General features: G+C 39.1%; 1 protein-coding gene across 3 annotated transcripts in view; it reads left to right on the plus strand.

The window, feature by feature from the left end:
* Positions 1 to 21,090, plus strand: part of LOC103617607 (opsin-3) — an 87,487-nt gene continuing 66,397 nt past the window's right edge. For all 3 annotated transcript variants that reach the window (XM_017737082.1, XM_017737084.1, XM_017737083.1), the window contains exons 1-2: positions 1 to 53; positions 3,656 to 4,427. In XM_017737082.1, the coding sequence (XP_017592571.1) occupies positions 4,076 to 4,427 (352 nt within the window). In that variant the 5' untranslated portion in view covers positions 1 to 53; positions 3,656 to 4,075. The remainder of the gene's footprint in view (positions 54 to 3,655; positions 4,428 to 21,090) is intronic.

The raw sequence follows: 21,090 nt of genomic DNA on the forward strand, positions 1-21,090 counted from the left end.
CGGAGACTTGGGTGGCTGTTTTCCCTTTGGGTTGCTGTGGATGAAAGATACAGGTGGGTTTTTCTTCCAGTGTTCTGCGCCACCCTCCCCTCCCAAAGAGGTGTAAAAAAGTTTGTGAAAGAAGAATCCTAAGCGGAGGTTGGCTGGAGAGGCTTTTGCTTGGGGCAGTGTTTAGAAGCCTGGGGTAAGCTTTCAGTGCCCGCTGCCGCCGCCGTCCCGGCTCGGGCTCTGAGACCCTTCTCATGGCTTCAGCCCAGCTCGGGAATGGGTCTGTCTCATCTACTCTTAGCACAGACATTTCTGTGCATAAACCCCTCTTTGCACGTAAGAGGGGTTGCCTTAACTTTAAATATACTGGATAAAAGTAGCTTTTTATTTCAAAAGCAGGGGTTTACCAGGCCTAGGTTTTCCCCTTGAGTAAATAGTATGGCATTCAAACGTGTGGACTTAATCACATGTGTTCTGTACTTACGCTGTTCTCGTTTCCATGTCTGTCTGTGTCACGAGCGTGACCTGTTGAAATAAGTCTGTTAATCTGCATACAAGAGACTCTTCTACAGACAGGAGGTTTTGGGAGCTAGGAGATACCCAAACATCTGAACCATAGAACCTCCTCTCAGTCTTCTAGCTTAGTGCTAAGAGAGACTTCTCTTTGGATCTCTTGAAATCTTGCAGTGTGTCTTGGAGCATGGGAAAAATAGTCCAGAACAGATGGGAATTCTGACTTCAGTGTAGCGAAGTCCCATGAAGACCCCTAACTTTCAGCTGTGTTTTAAAAGAATTATTTCAGCTGATACCTCTGGTTTTGGATGCTTTCTGTTGAAAACAATTCAGTTTCTCATCTGGAAGATGAGGTTAAATGTATGTCAACTTAAAAATACACTATTCCTGTCATAATTCTGTCAGCAGGTCAAAAAAGTGATTCTTCCTTCATAAAATTTCATCTGGGATTGTCTTTAAAATATTATCCAGGGGGTTTGGTTTTGGTGGGGGTTTTTTTGTTTGTTTGTTTTTTAAGTTGTCATTAGAAATATAAGTTCTTAGATGATGGAAAACCACTATTTTAAAATTGATTTTTATATGAACTGAACAACAGGTTGATTTAGGTTGTGTGGATATGTAAATATAAGGGCATTTTTTTATAGCTCCTTTATATCCCAAAAGAGTAATGTAGATATAATGGAAGAGGGCAATGTAAGCTTTTTTTAATAATATGAGATTTGATTCTATTTATTTTATGCATTTTCTTCAGCTTTTAAATATTTAAAGTGAATTAAGCATCATCTTTGACATGTTGCACAACATTGCAAGAGAAGATGGTAAAGAATCTCCCAGCTGGAAACCTGTGAAGCTAATGTGTTCAATAAGTTACTTGGGAGCAAAGTGAGAAGGAAAAAACCAGTTTCACTGCTCAGACTAATGTGGATTGTCAGGTGAAAAAAGAAACCTCTCACTCTCAGTATTAAAGCCTGTGCTCTCAGAAGCTGATCTAACATCTTCTGAAACCTTATTTTCTTCCAAGAGACTACATCAGAGAAAGTACAAGCAGTGATGGGTGTCTGTTTTGCTGTATCTTTAGACTTTTACTGTCAGAACCAGTTAACAGATGCAGCATTTAATGGCGGGTGACGTTAAATGAACTTTTGGCCCATTTCACCTGGCCATATGTTTTGTATTACTTTGGGTATGTTTTTCATTCCATGTCAACTCTGACAAATTCAAGAGGACAAACTGGATGCTCATTTATTTGTCTTGGATAGAATTGCAGGTTTGATTATTTTGGGGGTTTTTAACATCTTTTGAGAAGCAGAGTTGTCATCTAGTCCAACTCCCCTGCAATGAGCAAGGACATCTTCAACTCAATCAGGTTGTTCAGAGCCCTGTCCAACCTCACCTTGAACACTTTCAGGAATGAGCATCTAACACCTCCCTGGGCAACCTGTTCCAGTGTTTCACCACCCTTGTTGTAAAAAACTTCTTCATTATATCTAAATTGACCCTCCTTTAGTTTAAAACCATTACTCCTTGTCCTATTGCTGCAGGTTCTGCTAAGAAGTTTCTCCCCTTTTTCTAAAGTCCCCTTTAAGTACTGAAAGGCTGCAACAAGGTCTCTCCAGAGCTTTCTCTTCTCCAGGCTGAACAACCCCAACTCTCTCAGCCTGTTCTCATAGGAGAAATGCCAAGGTGAACATTTTTAAGATTTTGTTTTTGTTCCACTAAATTTTAACTCTGTTCTTTTAAACACAATTAAAATAAATTTAGAGTATATTGATGGTTAGACCCAGTTAGTTTCCTTCTATAACCTGCAACCAGAATTGGGTAGGAGATTTTTTTTTCCAAATTGTACAAAGAGGACTTCAAAAGTTCTTTCTCTTAGATATGCTACCTGGGACCCTTTCCAACATAAATTACCGTGTACCACCTAAAGGGGGAGGAAAAAATCAGAAAGTATCAGGGTTTCAGATTCTCAGTGACCAAACTGTAGAAGGGCTGTGAAGTGTACATAATTTACTCACTAGGAAAAAAAGTTAAGATAGACTGTATATATTAGACTTCAAAACCACTGCAACATTTAGCACAGTGAATTTGTGAAAGTAGGGAAATAGAAAGACAAAATACTTATTCTAAAAGCTTACCATGACACAAGGATATAAAAGAAGAAAAGCAACTTCTGAATCTTCAGTAAACTGAACTCTCAATTTTCCAGTTGTTAAATACGTATTTTTCTACAAGACAATTTCCAGAAAACAACAGTTAGGAAGAATATAGGAGGTGCTCCATTTTAACATGTGTGCAATCATTCTAGGAGGACACATGGAAGAGAAGCTTTCATATTTTTTTAGTCCAGCAAGCTATGGGTATCATGCCTTTTGCACTGAGGAGTGGGAATTCATATATATGTATATACACACACATATACACACATCTCCATTTTTATGGAAAATTCTGTGCAGAATTTGCATGCAATCACATAGAAGACAGGCTACGTTGTTATGCACCCACATTAAGTACTATTGCTTCACAGAGTACACACACAATGCATTCACTTCATGCAGGTAAAATTCATGCCTGTGACAGAGATGTGAGGCTTTGGGTCTCTGGCTGCTTTATAAATAATAAAGGAAGACATCTGTCCACTGGTAAATGTGGGAGGAGAGAAATTGATATCACAGATCTGCAAACCTTTGTAAGCACATGAGAGCTTGAGAGACTGCTTTTGAAATTCTTTCTGGATAAAGAAATACCTTCTCCTTCTCCTAAATTTTTCATCATTTTAATTAAGGTATAGCTAAGAATGAAACTTCACTTGGTGTAGATTGACTTAATGTGGGGGAAGACAGAGTTCTTCCTCTGGGAAGCTGATGCAAAGATATATTTCACCATGCATTTTCTCACCTCAGTAATGTTGCTAGGAAGGTGCAAATAACCTTCTCCATGTTAAAGTGTGAGCTAGGGAAAAATTGCTTAAAACATCCAAGGAAATATAAACAAACTGATGTTTCTGTTAAAAATCAGAGTGAAAACTGAAAATAATGAGAGATATTTGTTACAGTTCAAAAAGTGAGAAACTGTTTGTAAATGATGTACCTATTTTTTGGTCTTTGTGTGGAAAGAGTTTTTTGGTTTTTACCATTTGTTTTTTCTGTATTTTCAGAAAGACACCCATGGTCAGAGGAAAGGAGGGTAGCTGCCACTGAGAGGGCTGTCCATTTGCTCTGAAGGAGGAGACCATGCTGAAGCATCTTTTTAAGATACCTTCCATTTTGAGCATCAAAAAAGATCATCTGATATTATCCTAGGTTCAAACAAGAAAGGTGAAATTGAGGTAATTGTTCACTTGGTTCCGCTGCCCTGGAGTTACTGCAGAGCAGACCCCTGGAAAGACACAGTGCAGGAAAATACTCCTGTACTGCAGTACAGTGTTTCACACCTGCATAACCATCTAAGAGATAGCTCATCTGAGCAAAGATCACAAGGCTCCTGAGATGATTTGATCTGTGATGGAATGACTTTTCTGGGAAACTGCTGGAGTACTTCAGCAAAGGGCACCCTGTGTCTCTGCCCTCACTGATCCATGACAAAGTCCGAAATGAACCACACTTGGACATCTAACCTGAGCTTTGGTGCACCTGCAGATCCTGCTGAGCCAAAGGCTGGACTCTCACGAAGTGGGCACACAGTTGTGGCTGTTTTTCTTGGATTAATCCTGTTTTTTGGTTTCTTGAATAACTTGATAGTCCTCGTCCTCTTCTGCAAGTTTAAAACCCTTCGTAACCCAGTCAACATGCTTCTCCTGAACATCAGCATCAGTGACATGTTAGTGTGCATCTCAGGCACTACCCTCAGTTTTGCATCCAACATCCGTGGCAAATGGATTGGAGGGGACCATGCTTGTAGGTGGTATGGCTTTGTCAATTCCTGCTTTGGTAAGAGTCCACTGATGATTCTTTACTGTTCCTTTTTTAAATACTGGTGCATAAAGCAACTTGATCAGGGAGCTAAATGCTCTTCTGTGGTAAACCGAAGGATACTTTAATTGACTTGTTATGGTCAAGCACAAGTGAAATGCAGTTTAAAACATCTTAAAAAAAGACATTATGAAAGAGTAGCATTGATTTAATAAACATTTCCTAACGTATCTCGTTCTTGAAAACTACTTATTTCTTAAGAGCTAAAAATGGAATCTAAAAAAAGGCAAGCCACTGGAGAGAGTTTAAGTGTATGAACATATATAATACTTCTCTCTTTTTCAGGAAAATCTGTGCCATTGCTGAACTACAGGTCCCTCAGTGCATTTTCTGTCATGAACAAAGCCTCCTGAAAGTACTCTATTTACCATTTTTAATTATCACTCAATCTATAATAGGAATTCCTCATGTCCCAGATAATGAGTTCTCATCATTGATGCTTTCTGTTCTGCAAAGCAAAATCTTTATTTTAGAATTACATGCTTGCAGATTCAATAGCAAATTAAGTTGCAAGAATAGATTTGTCAGAAGTGATGGGAAAAGTATTCAGTGTTCTTTGCAACCATCTTTTGCATTGCTAGATAAAAGTGTTGTAACTGGACATTTTTTTAATTATTAAAAGAAGATGAAGGACAATGAACATCCTTGAAGGATGAGGCCTGTTGCTTTAAGAGTTGCACCACCAAGCAGTGACCCTTTCTTCATTTATTTCTACATTCATAAAAAGATCCACTAAAGCATAAACTGGCCTGTGGGTGCATATCTAGAAGTGATTCCTCATTTTACCCAGACCACGGGATTTGGCACAGCTGCCTCTTGTTCTGTGTCCTTGCTTTGGTGCCTCCAGGCCACCAGAACAAAACAAGCACGTTCCTGGCTCTTCTCCCACCCTGGATTGCAGCACTTCTTGTGCAGGCCCTTTGACCCAAGAAGTGTTCCCACAGCTCTTACTGTAAAATCAAGTGGTGGATTCAAACACTCGTTCTCTACCTGAATTATAAACACTTTGCTTCCAGTGGTGTGGTCGCTGGTACCTATCCCTTCCTCAAATGTGTGCTCCACTGATGATCATTAACTCATTGTGACAGCTTCCTCTGGGAAACTGCTGCTTTGCCCAAAGTGAAGCCTCAGGAGTTAGTAATGCTGCGTAATATAAGAGCACTTACTTTGGCCATCCAAAAATAGACTCCATGGTCAACACTACCTTGGCTTGTTTTGGTAGGTTGTTTTTAGTTTGGTCTGTGCCGAGCAGAATGACATGTCTTCTTCCAGGTTTCATTTCCATTTTTGTGTGTTTTATGAATTCCAGTATTTCTGTCAGTAGTTTTCTCAGGCAGAAAAAAGGACTATTTTTTTTTTCTCCATCCTTTGAGCTTTCTTTTTTTTATTTACCGGTGGGATGGGAGAATAACATTTGAAGAGAAGTGGGAAAAGAGGTGGGTGTTTAAGGGCTTAGAAAAAGGTATGTTAAAGGTGCCCTTTGAGCCTGATGGCTTCTGTCTGGATACATGTGAGTTACCATCCCAGTGACTGCAGAATTAAATGTGCAAATGGGTAAGTTTCTCCCAGGGTATTCTGCTTGTGGAATAATTCTTCAAATTCAGATCTATATGAATCAGATGCATGGCAGGAGTGCAGATTTCTGTGCTATTTTCATGTGAGAGTTTCTGCTATAACTCTTAAAATTGATTAGGTCATCAATGAACATGCAAGCAAATAGAATGGCAAAACCCAGAATGTCAAATGTGACCTCAGCTCCTCTGAGTGATGTTGGTGCTGTCAGTGGGGTGTCCTGGGAAGCTGAGGCAGCCTAAATGCAGCTAGTTAGGATACTGAGCACAGTTCATGTCACAGTCTTGCAGCACTCACATTTTTTCTTTCATTAGTGTGTATAAAGGGCATAATGAAGAACTTTGCTTGCAGAGTTATAACTGAAAGATGTTGATTGGGATATAGCATGAGTAAAAGCAAATAGTAGTAGCAGGTTGCCTAAAATTTATGTGTCTTTACAAACAAATTTTATCTGCTGATAAATATCATTATTCATCCTTTAGCTATTCCTAAAAAATCTCATACATTTATTAGCTAAAAAATTAGCTTTCCCCCCTCAGTACCTCATGTCTGATTTTGGCCCATCAAAGATACGAGAAAGGACCGTAGTGCTCAAGATCCAGAATAAAGATGTGTAATAGGAAAGGTAATTAGATGAAGTTCAACATCAAGGTTTGTAAGAGTAAATGCTTCCATACTCTTATCTGTTTGGGTTTTTTTCTCATGGGATAGATGATCCTACTAGGATAAACAACAGTATAGGAACATCATGTGTTAATGATGTTAAGTGTTTAGGGATATGATTTTTGCGTAATTATGGTGGTTCTGGGTTGCTGGTTGGGCTAGATGATCTTGAAGATCTCTTACAAACTTGATGATTCTGTGATGCTCTAAGTTCACTGGCCCCACTAGAATTGCACTTTCTTGTACTAAATGAAGGTATGTACCTTTTTTTTCCCAGATGCAGTGTTTTTCTAAATCATGAAGAGATTTTAAGTGGGCAGCTAATCTTCATGACTTGGTGATTGTTTAATGATGTGTAAAACACACCTAAGCCAAGTTCAAACTGTTAAAATATTTATAAATACAGTTTGTTCTTACAAGTCTTCCAAAAAGATTGTATTTTAAAGGTTATTTTTCCCCCTCCCAGTTGTTTTATGATATGATGAAAGCCTCCTTTATGTTTTAAATCAAATGAAGAGTGAAGGTGTTATCCTTCAGGTCTTTGGCTTGGATGAAACCTGAGACAGTGAAAGTAGGAGGCTGAGATTTTTTTCAAAAGTAAATGCAAGGTGAGAGATCACTCTTTTTTTTTAAAATCATGTGCCTGGGAGGTGATCTGGAAAGCAGATCTGATTCCCCTTCCAGCAGTATCGACAGTGCAATGTACGTTGATGTCACTTAGTGTGAAATCGAGTAAGTTATTTACCAGGCAATCCATTGCCTACCCCAGGCACTGAAAAACCATGACCCAAGAATGAGCACCAGGGGGTTGCCATGGGCACAATGGTGAAAAATTATGGACAAAGTGTGTTTTTTTGGTTTAATTACTTGCTGCTATCCCTATATCTGCTTTATGATTTCAAACCATATGTGGAAAGCACAAGGTTTGGAAGCTAATGGGAAATACAGATGCTGATCAATAAGCATGTAATGGAGATTTTAAGGAGAAAATTAAATATTGTGAGATCTGCTATGGAAGTACAATATGTTGGGTCTTGATATGGGGAAACATCAGGAATGGAGCTAGAGGAGAAACAGCATGGTCTGTTCCCTGCATAAATGATTTTACCCTGGTGCTTGTGCTGGTTTGCAGCTCTGTTAAGTAGGTCACTGCAGTGGAAACTGCACACGTCACTGAGTTGGGGAAATGGATGGATTTTTAAAATTTGCTGCCGTTACCCACCACTTCATGGTGGTTTGACAGGCTCATGGTTATACATTTAAGCAGACATGGAAAGTGACAAATGGACAGGATCTATTTTAACAGCTGAATTCTCACTAAACTTTGCAGGCAAGGTGAAAAAAGGATGGTTAAATATATAATGAAATTATTACGCATTAGATTTAAATTTAGGAAAAAAATATATTATTTATTAAAGCACTCCCATAGAGACCACATACACAGGAAGTGATATGCCATCCTAAGATTGTTTGTCTTGCAGTTTTGACCATCTCATGTGTAATCTCTCCAATGTCTTATTAAACACTTCAAACCTCTGGACAGATGAAAACTTTCAGAAAAAACTCATCTTTTCCCAAGATACTTGCACTAACATAAACCTCCCAAACATGTAGACAGGCAGAATTTGAGCTCAGATGACTTCTGGAGTTCATTCTTAGAATCACTACTCTATGCTATGTCAAATCAGGACTAAATATTATATAGATTGGTACATATGGGAAAGACAAAGCTGTCTCTGTCTCCAGAAATTCAACACTAGATTCTAATGCTGGAAAAGTTCCAAGGCACATTACTAGCAGGGATATTTCTCTGCCTGTTGAACTCTTAGCTCTTGTTTTCAGGTGTGTGCTGGTTGTTTTCTCTTTCTCAACCTTCATGGTAGTTAAAATACCTGGCAGCTTGCCTGAGAAGTTGTTTCCAATATTTCATTGTAAAAAATGAATTCTGATTAGTGTTGTGTAAAAGATCACCATGCAAGAGGGCCCAGAGATGCCTATTTCATATGAAAGCTGTGTATTCCCATACAGCATCCTGTCAGTCCTGGATGCAGGAGAGGGCTACATTCCTAAACCTATTTGAACCAAAGTAAGGCATGTAGATGTGTCCTTATGTCCATTGATAAACCAAGGTCGTACCTAAATGAGGACTTTAATCTTTTTAGAAGCCCTGTACTCAACTCTATGGGTAGATAAACTTTTCAGTCACATTAAAGCTGTTATTGATTTATTCCTTTGTAAACTGACAGAGAACACAACGAATGAGAAATGGAGCTGCTCGTGATTTTGCTTTAAAGTTCAGCTGCCTCGTGACCTTAAACAAATTATTTTCTTCTTAGTATTTTACCTTGACTTTATATGCTGTGTCTTAGACTCACTGCATTAAAGTAAGGTACTTTTATTTAGGGTATAGACTTCCAACGTACTGGAAACTGTTTATGAGATGTACTTGAGACCTCAAATGTAATAAATGAGTCTTCTGTGAAAAGATACATTTTTTCCACAACTAAAGATACAATCTCACTTGGCTTGATCCTGCAAGAGCTCGTCTGATGTTTTGTGAGCCTCGATGAAGCAAGTACTTGCCTTCCAGTGCAAAACCACTCTTAGCAGCTCCTCACTTGCCCACTGATCATTGATTGCTCCTTTTCCAGTGGGCTTGGGATGGAGTTAAAGGTGATATTTCTATAAATAAAGCTGGTAGCAAACACAGTTAATCAGTAATGCTTAGGAAAACATAGTTCTGCAACAGACCCTAAAAACATTCTCTGTTTGAAGTGCATAGACTCTAATGACAGCAGTCACTGTGACCCATGCAAGCTTTCCTCAGTAGCTGGTCAGTATCAGAAATACTCTGCTGGTTCAAACAGGAGGAAAAAGGTACCTGACTCATGGGAATAAGTCAAAAGTGTTTACAGTCCTTTTATCTAAAACAGGAGAAATGCTATCATGACCTTGAGGGCTTTAGTTACTTTAATACAGTGTAACAACTGACAGTTTGTCCTGAATTTTTCTGTGTAATTTCAAGCACCTGATATGCATTATATTTTATCATAAACAAAAATACAAAGGTAGTTATTCAGAAGATATGTAATCCTAATTCCTCTTTTGGCTTCTCCTCTCCAGGAAAACTGAAGTTAGCCTGCTATACTTTTTATTTAAATAACTAATCAATGAGCTAGTGGTTCATTATTAAATACACTTCTGAGGCTGTATTTATATGGAAAAAATGAAATGCTTAACCCTTTAGAGACAGATGGGAATCGTCTGACTAAAACCAGACATTTTTCAATCTCCAAAGCTTCTTTTATAATCAATAGAAAACCAAATCTGTACTGCTAGCATGCAAACTGTTCAACATTTGAGATGGTCTCTTCAGGGTGATATGTGTCCTACATGCACCCCTTTATCTCCATGGACTGTGAAAAGAACCCAAGCTCAGGGGTAGATACCTGCTCTGTACCTCTCTGAAGTCATGAGATGACCCTCATTACTTCTTTTGTCTTTCTGGAATTTTCTTACTTTTGCTTATAATTCCCTCCCCACTTCAGTATCCTCTTCCAGGATGTTTCCACAAACTTCTATCTCCTATAGGCATTAAACACTGTACAAAGTTGAAATCACTTAGAACGGTTGTGCAAGAGTGAGCATTTTTAAGATGTGTGTTGTGTTTCCATGAAGAGGTGCCCTAGTCCTCTATCCAATTTTACAATCCTGAAAATGAGTACTGGGCTTCTGCATTCATTTTACATGCTTGAAGCGGAGAGACAACTTGGGCAAAAGTTTTGGAAAACGTGATAAAGAAGGGATCATGCCATGCAAAGAAAGTGGAAATGGAAGACCTAATGCTGTACATTCAATGTTATTCCTGAAACCAGAGACTTCTCTGTGGTAGGCACTTTAACACCTGTTTGAAGGAAGAGAAGATTTTGCCTTCTTTACAGCAGAGTATCACCGAGGTGTGTGTTGGGCTGGAGATGAAGCACTGCACAGCCCCTTGCTCAAGCCCTCCTCTCTTCTCCCCTCACCGTGGTGGAATGGGGAGGAGAATCAAAGTAAAACTTTTTTGTAGAGATGAGAACGGTAATAATTGAAAATAAAGTAAAATACAATACTTTGTAAATAATAATAATGATGATAATAAAAAGGGGGGGGAAATTGCTGCACAATGCAGTTTCTCACCACCTGCTGACTAAAGTCAGACCCCCTCCTTTTTCCAAAACCCACACCAGCTGCCCTTCTAGGTAACTCCCCTCAGTTTATATACGGGGCATGATGTTCTCTGGTCTGGAATATCCATTTGGTTAGGCCACCTGTTCCAGCTATGCTACCTCACAGTTTCTTTTGTGTACCTCCTCACTGGCAGATGTGTTATCAACACCATTCTCATTCCAAATACAAAACACAGTATGACAGCTACTGAGAAGAAATTAACTCTACCCTAGCTTAAAAGCAGGACAGCGTCATTCAATTTACCCATTTATAAGGTGTCACAGATTATGGGTGTTGGTGCTAACAGCGTTAAGATCCTGGTACACAGCAGGTGTCTGTAGTAGCAGCCATGGTTGCTTCTCCTTTCCCTGGTCTGGGTAGCTCCAGCTGGGCCTCATCTGCACACCAGACTGCAGTAGTGGAGTGTACCAGAACCCCCACACTGCCCTCCTCCTCCCCTCTCTCATCTTTCATCACAGCAGAAATTCAAGCAATGGCTCAAACAGGAGTTGGAGAGTGCTCTGAAAACATCTTCAGGTACCCTCAGCTTGTACCAGCAGCCACGTGTAGGTGGAAACATTTTTTCCCTTAGCTGCCATCCTTAATGTTTTCTGTCATGTTTTGTTATATGGTCTAGAATCTATAGTCCATTTTCCTAATGCCTGTACAAAAGAAAACATCAACAAAAAAATGCAGAGGTACCAACAGTGGGCAGCCATGCCTGCAGCACAGTCGCATACTTTTGGTCCTGTGTTATGGCCATGCATTGCAGAATGCTGGAGATTTTATGCAAAGAGATACACAAACAACATCAGTTTGCATGGACACCTCAAACAGGAGCTTAAAGGATAATTCTCACAGAATTATCCTGATGGTGAATTGAGTCTGAAACGTCATGGCTATAAGCTCTGCTGGAGATGATGAAACAGCATTTCTGTCAGAGTTCAAGTTTAATCGTTGGCATTTCCAGGCCCTTTTCCCTAATCCTGGGTCACAACATGAACCCTGACAATGCTATGCCTGATGTTGGTTTTCTTTTAATTTAGGAAAAGGCAGAAACCATCTCAGTTGGTAGTCAAGTCACACACGTGTGAAAAAATACGTCATTAAAATATAGCTGGCTTTTTGGTCCCTCAGTGGGTATAATGAAATAAAATAGAGCCCAGTAAATAAGCAATACTCAATTAAAAAAACACATTAGAGAGCAATGGACTTCGCTTGTGAAGGGCTATTAAATCATATTATTTTTAGCTATGTGTTTAATAATCTCTAGGAACTGTTAAGACCATCTGCATGCTGACACATCTGAACAGAATTCAGTATTTTTGGAAAACTTTTAAGCTTCTTTTGTAGCCCCTGAAATATACAAGGGAGAGGATGTTATCTTTGGATGTTCAAATCCAAGTTATATACCTAGTGACATTTTCTTAACTCATGACATTCATTTTCTATGTCTCTTTCTTTTTAGGAAGCATTTAAACAGGGTCTTCCAGTCCAGTAAGGAAATGAAAGTTACAGAATTTTCAATGATAAAAAGGATACAGAACCATTGCATAGTTCAAAATAATGACTCCATAATAGGTGATAACTATAAAGTTCATTTTCTCCCCTGTTTTCTCAGCTGTGGCAAATACTTCATACTTAAAAATAATCATTAGGGTTTAGATTTTCTTTTCTTTGCTTGGGGCTTTTTTATTTTAGTGATTCTGCTACCTTTCTAGTTAAAAAAGTATATTAACTGAGAAAATAATTTTGTTAAATTGGTGTGCTGACACTAAAACAGAAAAATAAGTTTCTTTGAAAGTTGAAACTATTCTGATTACATTTGCATTTTTCTACATATCAACACTAGCTGAGAAACTGCTTCTGAAACTGAAGATTCAGTAATGTCAATGAACTACAGCCTCTACTGATTTGCAGACCACTTATTGCTTCTGTGGATTTCTCAGCTAACATGATTCAATACTTAAATAATCCAAATGCCTCCCATTACTGGGTGATTTGTGGATTTGGTTTTGTTATGGGTCATTTGGGTTTTTTTTAAACCTAACTCAAAATTACCTCTGTGTGCTATAAATTTTCCTGTAATTGATACAGTCAGGAGAAACATTCGGAATCTGCAGACAACAAATGCGAGGGAGCAGCACTCCAAGTAGGCATTTCCTCTCTGTGACATCCCCCCATCCCATTGCTGTGAGATGTCCCTGTGCTTTCCCTCCTGAGCAGTGTGGGACCTGGTTGCCCCTCTCTCCCCTCAATGCTGTGCTGGCCCAGTGCGGATCAGGGGATGCAATCAGAGGATCACCCTATGCAAGGGTGAAACCTCAGGTTCCCTGGGGCTGCTTGGCACCCCAGGCCTCTCTCCACGGTCTCCAGATGGTAATGCCTCTAATCAAGGTCACCTGGGTACCATCTTTTCTACTGTTGTGCCAGACTTCCCCTGCTTCAGCTGAAGGTCTCTTGTGCCAGCTATCAGCATCAGGCTCAATTGCTCTGGGATATTTCAGCCAAGTCATCTTCAGAACACGATGTAAAATTATGTTACTTCTCCTATTTGTAGTTTTTAAAACCTGTTTCACAGAAGATGCCAATATGATGGAAGTCTCATCCGGTGGCCAGATACAAACTTCTACTGCTCCTTAAGAAAGAGTAGCAGGCCCAAAGCAAAAGGCTAGTGACTCACGGGGCTAAACTGGAAAACTTTACATATATTTCACAGTGTTTTATTAGAGGCAGACATTCACTACCTGCTAATTTTCTAGTGTTGTTTTTCAATTATATCTTCTATTGTTTCTTTCTCCTGGTACTATTTTTTATTGTTTCTATTTGTTTCACTAATGCAATTAAGAGCAGAAATAGTAGATAACTACAGCAAGGAGGAGTCAAAGTCAACAGGCTTCCGATGAAACAAAAGAAGGATACTTTTTTATGTTGAATTAATTTTGTAGAGATTTATAACAGTAGAAATTTGTTCAGAACCAAATGATTATCAGAAAACAAAGTATCAAAAAGCAGACTTGATTGTAAAAAATTTTCATAAGGAATACAAATCAACAGCAATGTAAAACTTGTAGGTTACGGGCGGGACGGACGTAGACGGAGAGATCTCTATAGGCAGGTCTTGGGACACAGTCGGTTTATTGTAAAGGCGTGGGTATAGGGGCACTGCTCAGAGCTGCCAGACTCAGCTCTGAGCAGGCCCAAGAGAGTAAGCAGGTGAGAGAGAGAGAGAGAGAGGGTGTAAGAGCGAGAGTGGAAGTAAGAGCAGGAGTAAGGAAAGGAGTGGAAGAGAAGAGAGAATGGAAGTGAGAAGTGAGAATGTCTGAAGTCCTGGTTACAATACAATAAATCATCTTCTGTACTGAATATTCTAATTGTCACTAACCAATCTAATACAAGATACAAATCCTATAGCATTTACATACAGCCTATAAGAGTTCTTATATTACCATAGAGTGTTACATCTTAACTTCTAAAAACTACTCTTTGGACCCCTTCTGCTGAGCTAGTAGGGTCTGCTCTGACCCTTGGACCTGTTTGCAAGCAGAGGGTATTGTTCCATCAAGAGGGGATTACTTCAGTGGCCATACCATTGTTTTCTAGTTGTTCAGTAACTAAGACTTGGTATTTCAAAAGTGGCTTTCATTTCGATGTTGCCTGTAGTTTTCATATTCCCAAAATCTTTTGTCAGGCAATCATATCCACCAGGCCTTCCTGTTTCATCTTCCCCAACAAAACTTTGCTTAGATTAGGACTTTAGTAATTCCTAAAATTCAAAACCATTAGTTAATTCACATATATGGCATTTTATTGCTTAAGATCTAAGTGTTGTCTGAGTCTAGTACAGACCTCTGAGTACTGGAATAGCACATTGACATCTGGCAAGATTTGCTTTCAGCTAAGAAATGGTATGAACTTTATGAAACCATAGATAATCCCGTTTAACTTGACTTTATGAGAATTTTAGGATGTGCAATAGTTAGACTTAATCCTTATGTGCATGTGCACACTGAAGCATTATTGTTGTCCAGACTTACAGTTTGGGGGTTATTTGTGTTATGTGTTCAGGCTGTTTATGGAGTTACCAGGGGACCTCTTTAGACTGACACGTTTAATCACCCTAATGAAATTAGGCAAGCTGTTTGGGCACTGCCCAGCAGGCAGCCTGAGGCAGAGCAGGTCAGGCACTGCTCTCCCCTTCGCTGCTGGCAGCGGAGCAAGCACTGCGGGGGAGGTTGATGGCCATCCCTGTGCCTGATCCGTCTGCCTCAGTGTGAGTTCAGCAGTTGATTAGAAACAGTTACAGGGTAGGAGTTAATACGGTAGCGATGAGAAGTTACAAATTCTGCCTCTCAGTGAAAGAGTGGAGTTTGTACCTGGCATTTGCATGTATATTGTGTATATGTTCTGTACACTGACTGTGGTGCCCCAAGCAACTCTTCTGCATGCAAGTCTTTGTAACAAATCCCAGCAGTTTGGCCTAGTTTATCCAAACTTCTAAATTTTGCTCTGTTTGCTCTGCACAATTTTCAGCGAAAAAACGTGTGGCAATGTATTTCTATTTAATATCCTTGAGAGAGGCAAAGATGGCATCACAGGAGTAGGATAAAAGGCTGCTAGATAAATATGCCAGTGAGGATTTATATAGACATTTTCTAATGGGTAGAAAGCAGGTTATGAGACAAGACAAAGCCTTAGCTTAATATACTTTGAGATAAGAGCAGTAGACGTATCACCATCTGGTTTGCTTCATGTAACAGTTTTTCTCCATTGGTCAGTGCACCAAGGGGTGTTTAACAAGGAATTTGAGAATGAGTAGGAGTTTTACAAGTTAATATCTTTCCTAGGGTTGTGGGCACTCACACCTTTGGAAAAGAAATACTGATAGCAGATACAAGCAGGTATTGGCCTCTTACTGCACTGTAATTGTTTTCTCTTATAATTTCAATAACTAAATAATGGTTATGCCTTGCAAAGGTTGTGTGTGTGATTGTCAAGTATATGCCATTCAAAGTATTTTGCCTAGCTGTTCTACAATACTAAACTTAAACTTGGGATAATTTTCAGCATCCAGTGATATTTTTCCAATACGTAGTTGCACAGCCTGTGATTTGTGGTGTAGAAACATCTTCCCTGAAGTAGTACTTTTGAATCTAATAGGTCTTCCTGCATTTATCCCCCATTCCACTTGCTCTCAGGAAACCTGCAAAATTTTGGTATACACAATATAATATATCAAGGAATTCCACTTATTAAATATGTACTATGCAAAGAGAAGTGCCTTCTCCTGTTTGTTTATTCTGAGTCTGCAACTTGATGATTTAATTTGAAAACCCACTTATTGTAATATAAGAAACACTAATCTTTCCCTGTCTACCTTTTCAACTTTCCTCTTTCTTTTCTCTGTTTTCTCTAATAAGTCCTGTTGTTTGATTTTCTAAATGCTGGTGAACACTGCTGCAATGGAAGTGGTTTGTGTAAAGTTCTCTATCATAACTCTCTTTGCAGAGCAGTAAGTCAGAAACAACTGCCTGGTATTTAAAGCCAGGTCTGTTTTCCTCCACATGTGGCAGTTTATATCAGTACTGCATTTCATCTGCTCAATGGTTCAGTTTCATGTGGTTGTGCTGCAGTACTTCACAGTCAGTTTTTGTTGATTTGAGTTATTCTGTATAGTGTGATCAGAAAACTTGCCACTTTTTTCCATCTTTTCCAGATCATTTATTAATGTGATGAATAGCCCAGGGCCTAGCACAGATCCATGGGGAACTTTGCTGTCCACAGTTTCCACTAAGAAAACTAATTTTTTTTCTCCTGTTTTTTTATTTCATATCTTTATTTAATTATTTATCCACATGAAGATTTCTGTTATTGCAAGGCAGCTTACTATCCTTAAGAGCCTTTGGACTAGTCAAAGTTGTTTGAAAATCCAAGTAGGCATCACCTCCATCTGCACGGTGCTGTCAAGGACCTCTGATGAATTGGTAAGGTGTGTCTTCCCTCCATGATAGCCATACTTGTCCCAAAATGTCATACATCCACTATAACACCTTCTAGTGCAATTTCCACCCATCTATTCACTGCTGCAGATTAGACTCACTGGTTGGGTGAAATGTACTGCAAAGGATTTCTGTCTGCATCAGTTATATCTAATTTCTTAATGGATGTAGCAAGAGATCTCCTCTTTGAGGTCCTTTGGAGGGGTTAAGGAATGGGTTAAGAAATGGGGAATACTGCTTCTCCTCGCCACACATCCTTCATCCATCACAGTGATCTTGGATAGAGACAGGAGAAGCCTTCTCTGGTGTTTCATTTCACCTGCACACCATGTGAGATTGTGTGGTTGTGAAATTGCACAAGGAACTCTTGGCCCAAAGGCAGTGTAAAGCCTGGTCAACATATTTTGAGACTACATTCATAGTATCAGATATGACTATTTATTGACCAGATAATATCTAATTAGTATAAAAACAGTTTGACCACTAGACCTTATGACAAACTTGACTAAGAAGAGTTAGTATTTTTAGTGTGTTCCACCCCTAGGAATGGTCCCAGACTATAGAAAATCTCTAGAAACATACTCTTATTATTAAAAATAAGCAGTTGGATTCAGTGAAAAAGGAAGAGCTCACTGGAAGGAAGTTGGCTGTGTGCTCTGGTGGACACGTGGATCATCAGCTAGCAGATGTCATTTCACCTTTTATATGTCCCATGCACAGAAACCCCCTGAGACTGCATGTTATGTGTTACGTCTGTGCACATCCTCAGCATGAGGGTGTGTCCTGGGGATGCCCCCACGTTTCAAAAGGAGCAGTCCTAGCAGGAGGTGGGGGGCCTGCAGGATGGTGTGGGCATGGAGATGCAGCAGTGAACCCGACTGCCCTGAGAGCATCCTCCTGTTATGCCGGCGCTGTACATCCACGTCTGCTTTTCTCCTGAGATGCTGCTGTGCAGGAGCTCCATCTAGTGCTGACATTTCTTATTCCAATTCCCTACGGCGGCAGAGTAAATACACTGATACAGAGGCAGCCCAGTCAGGAAGGTGAATTTGCCAGGGCCAGCCTGCTTTCCAGAATGCAGAGGGCTCCGGCATAACATACATAAAGTGAGACAGAAGAGAATGTTCGGGGATATTTTTGGACTGTGTTGGTATCGTTGAGATGCAAAAGGGAATTCTTTGCTCTATTTATGCCACTGGGAGATTGTTGTTTGGATGGATAGGCATATTAATAACATCGCAGAAAAACAAAGTAGTACCCAGTGATGCATGTTAAGTCACCAGATACAGCCAGGAATTAAGATCTCCTTTAAAGCACAAAATAAACACATTTAAAAATTCAGCAAAGGAGGAGGAAAAAAGAGGAAAAACCCAAGAGATTTCTTTCCTATTCAAAGTAATACATGCTGTCTGTATTGAAGATACCACCAAACACAAAGGAAAGGGTATGTTGTACAAAGGATGGAACACAGAAATGACCATTGAGAAAAGAGCAAGGAAGATTTACTGAGCAGGACCAGTAATGTTTGTGGTCAGATTTGTCACAGCAGGGTTGGATCCAGCAGTGATTTCTCAGTGATTTCTTTCAAAGTGCAAAGTTCAACTGTGACTTCCATTAGAATTAGAAGCAGGAAGATAATTCTTTGGAGAAAGGAATGATTGCCTGTTCTAATGGGCTCATGATTCCAAGTCATCTTAGCAAAAGAGAACAGGCATTAGATAAATGGCAACTGGTGCATTTATTTCTATTCAAAGCTAGCGGTTGATATCTGAGGTAGCCTGTATTTGGAAAGTGGTTGTAACTGCTAATGTTCAGCAAATGAGTGTAGGAAATTTTTTCTCAATTTCAAATAAGTAGAAATGTTTTTAATGTCTTAAAAATCAAAAGTAAATTCTGCTCTGATCACTAATATGTGGGAGCAGCTAGAATAAGAGTCACCAAATGAAAGAATATTTGATGATTTTGACCATTTATTCTGTGTTTATCATACAAATATTTAATAGGCATATCCAAATAAAGCCAGTAGTATTTTGGAAGCACATCTCATTCTCATCCATTTCTGTCAGTTTTTGAGGCATCCACGCACTCCTCTGCAGTTCATATCCTTTATATTAGCCCTGAACTTATCAGGAGTTGTTATAGTCACACTGTGGTTTTGCTAAATCATAAAATGTTCTGCTGTGATTTGTTTATTCAGGAAAGCCAGGCTAGTACTGGTTGGTTGTCCGCCAAGACCAGTCCTCACTTGGAGTCTATTCATCTTAACTGTGAAATGTGTTCTAGGGTCAGCAGGCTTTCTTTTTAACTCTGGAAACGTTTGGGGTCTTCTGCCAAAATCTGCTGGCAGGTGGATGTGGGCTCATAAAATATGTATCTCCTTTTTTTGTTTGGGACAGAAAAGGAAGAAGTGGACAAAATTCTGGGTATTAGTGAAGACGGAACAGTAGCCATATATGTTTGCCAATCTCCAGACCTGTTTGAATCCCTTCTGAATATTAATTTGTAATTCTCATCTCAAAAAATGAAAAAAACTCCAAACACCAAAACCCCAACCCCACCAACAAAAACTGAACCCTTTGATTATAATTTTTTGTGAAATCTCATATGCACAATCTCTCACATGTTTCTCTCTCAGATTTGCTCATTTTATGCTACCTTCCCACTAGCCCTACTGGCTATGGAAGTTGCTATCTAACTTAACTGTGTTTTATCAATTTAACTGAATTTCTTTTATTCCAGGTTGCCTATCCCAGATTTCACAGGGCTATCAACATTTTCACTGCCACTTTTTGGCAATTCCAGTATCATGAAAAAAGAGATGTAACCTGCAGAACCTCACTGGAGACTGTATATGACATAGGTTTTTCCCTATCTTGGCTGTAGCAATGAAATATGTGTTATGAGACTCAGAGCTAGAAGGCAAAATGGAATTCTAATTTTTATTTAAACAATTAACAAGTTTTGTTATTTTTTCCTCTGTGATAGTGTGACTTAATAGTTTTTCATATTTTACTCAAGTGCATATGCTATGAGAAAACCAGGTCAACAGATCAGTGAGTCAGCTTTTGAAAGTTTCTATCATTATAACACTCTTACTTCCTCACCGCAAAGAAATCTCTGATGGCAGCAATTACTATAGTGATTATCACTGTATTTTTGTGGAAGAAATGTATTGATTTTAATGGAAGCAGAGCCCAATAATTTTACTTATCAGTATTAACATTAACTGGTGCATAAAAAAAGGAAACAAAGGTGATGATAGAATGCATTGCTCTCATGAAGTCTTTGATGCTGTGGCAGTTATTAGGTAAGACACTTTGGCCCAGAGCAACAAAATTGCTCCTGAAGAATAAGCAACCATTAGAAAAAGAAATTGTTTCCCTTTTTTTAACCTCTTGCTTCTTCTAAACCTCTCTTGTGAATACTAGACCTACAAATTGTATTTCATTCATAGTCCCTGGCAGATGATACTAAGATATGTTTTCAGAAAGATACAGAAGTACAAATATGTTGGAAAGGTCATGACTTTTAAGTTGCTTAAATTGTTTATGTTTCATTTTCATGTGTGGAATGTTTTATTTCTGTAGACAACTAACAGAAAGATTCTCTTTTTTATTCAGGAAAGTTATTCCCTTGAAAACAGCACTGAGTCACTGATCAAACTAGTTTTGTATAATTCAATAACATATTTATGTAACATCATTCAGTAGCACAACTTGGAATTAAACTCAAAACTTTAAATTTGAGGTATTAAGAGACTTCATTTGAAGAGAGCTGTTTCTTACTGCTGTTCTTCTGTGTTTAAATTTAAGTCCTTGGGCAAGTATGATGAAAGGTGTCATCCAGAAGAAACAGCAGAAGAATACCTCAGCATAGGGTTCCCCAATATTCCCAACTTGGGGTGCATCTCCATTTTATCTCCATCTTACAGTGCCACAGAGCTTTTTAGCATATTTTCCAGCTAATGGAAGAGCAGATTTAGCAGCTGGAAACTGAGGGACTAGAAAGAAGGGAACATAGCTGTGTTAGGACACATAACTTTTCTGAGAGACCTACCTGTTGCTCATGTTAGGTATTTACCAGCAGAGCAGTAAGTGGAGACCAGAGCATGCCTCTTCCATCCCTGCTGATGTCCTTCCAGCACTGTGCTCTTCTTTGCTCGCTGCCTCTCTGAGTTC

The sequence above is a fragment of the Corvus brachyrhynchos genome, unplaced genomic scaffold (genome assembly GCF_000691975.1).
Source record: "Corvus brachyrhynchos isolate BGI_N302 unplaced genomic scaffold, ASM69197v1 scaffold83, whole genome shotgun sequence".
In the NCBI taxonomy this organism is placed as follows: domain Eukaryota; kingdom Metazoa; phylum Chordata; class Aves; order Passeriformes; family Corvidae; genus Corvus; species Corvus brachyrhynchos.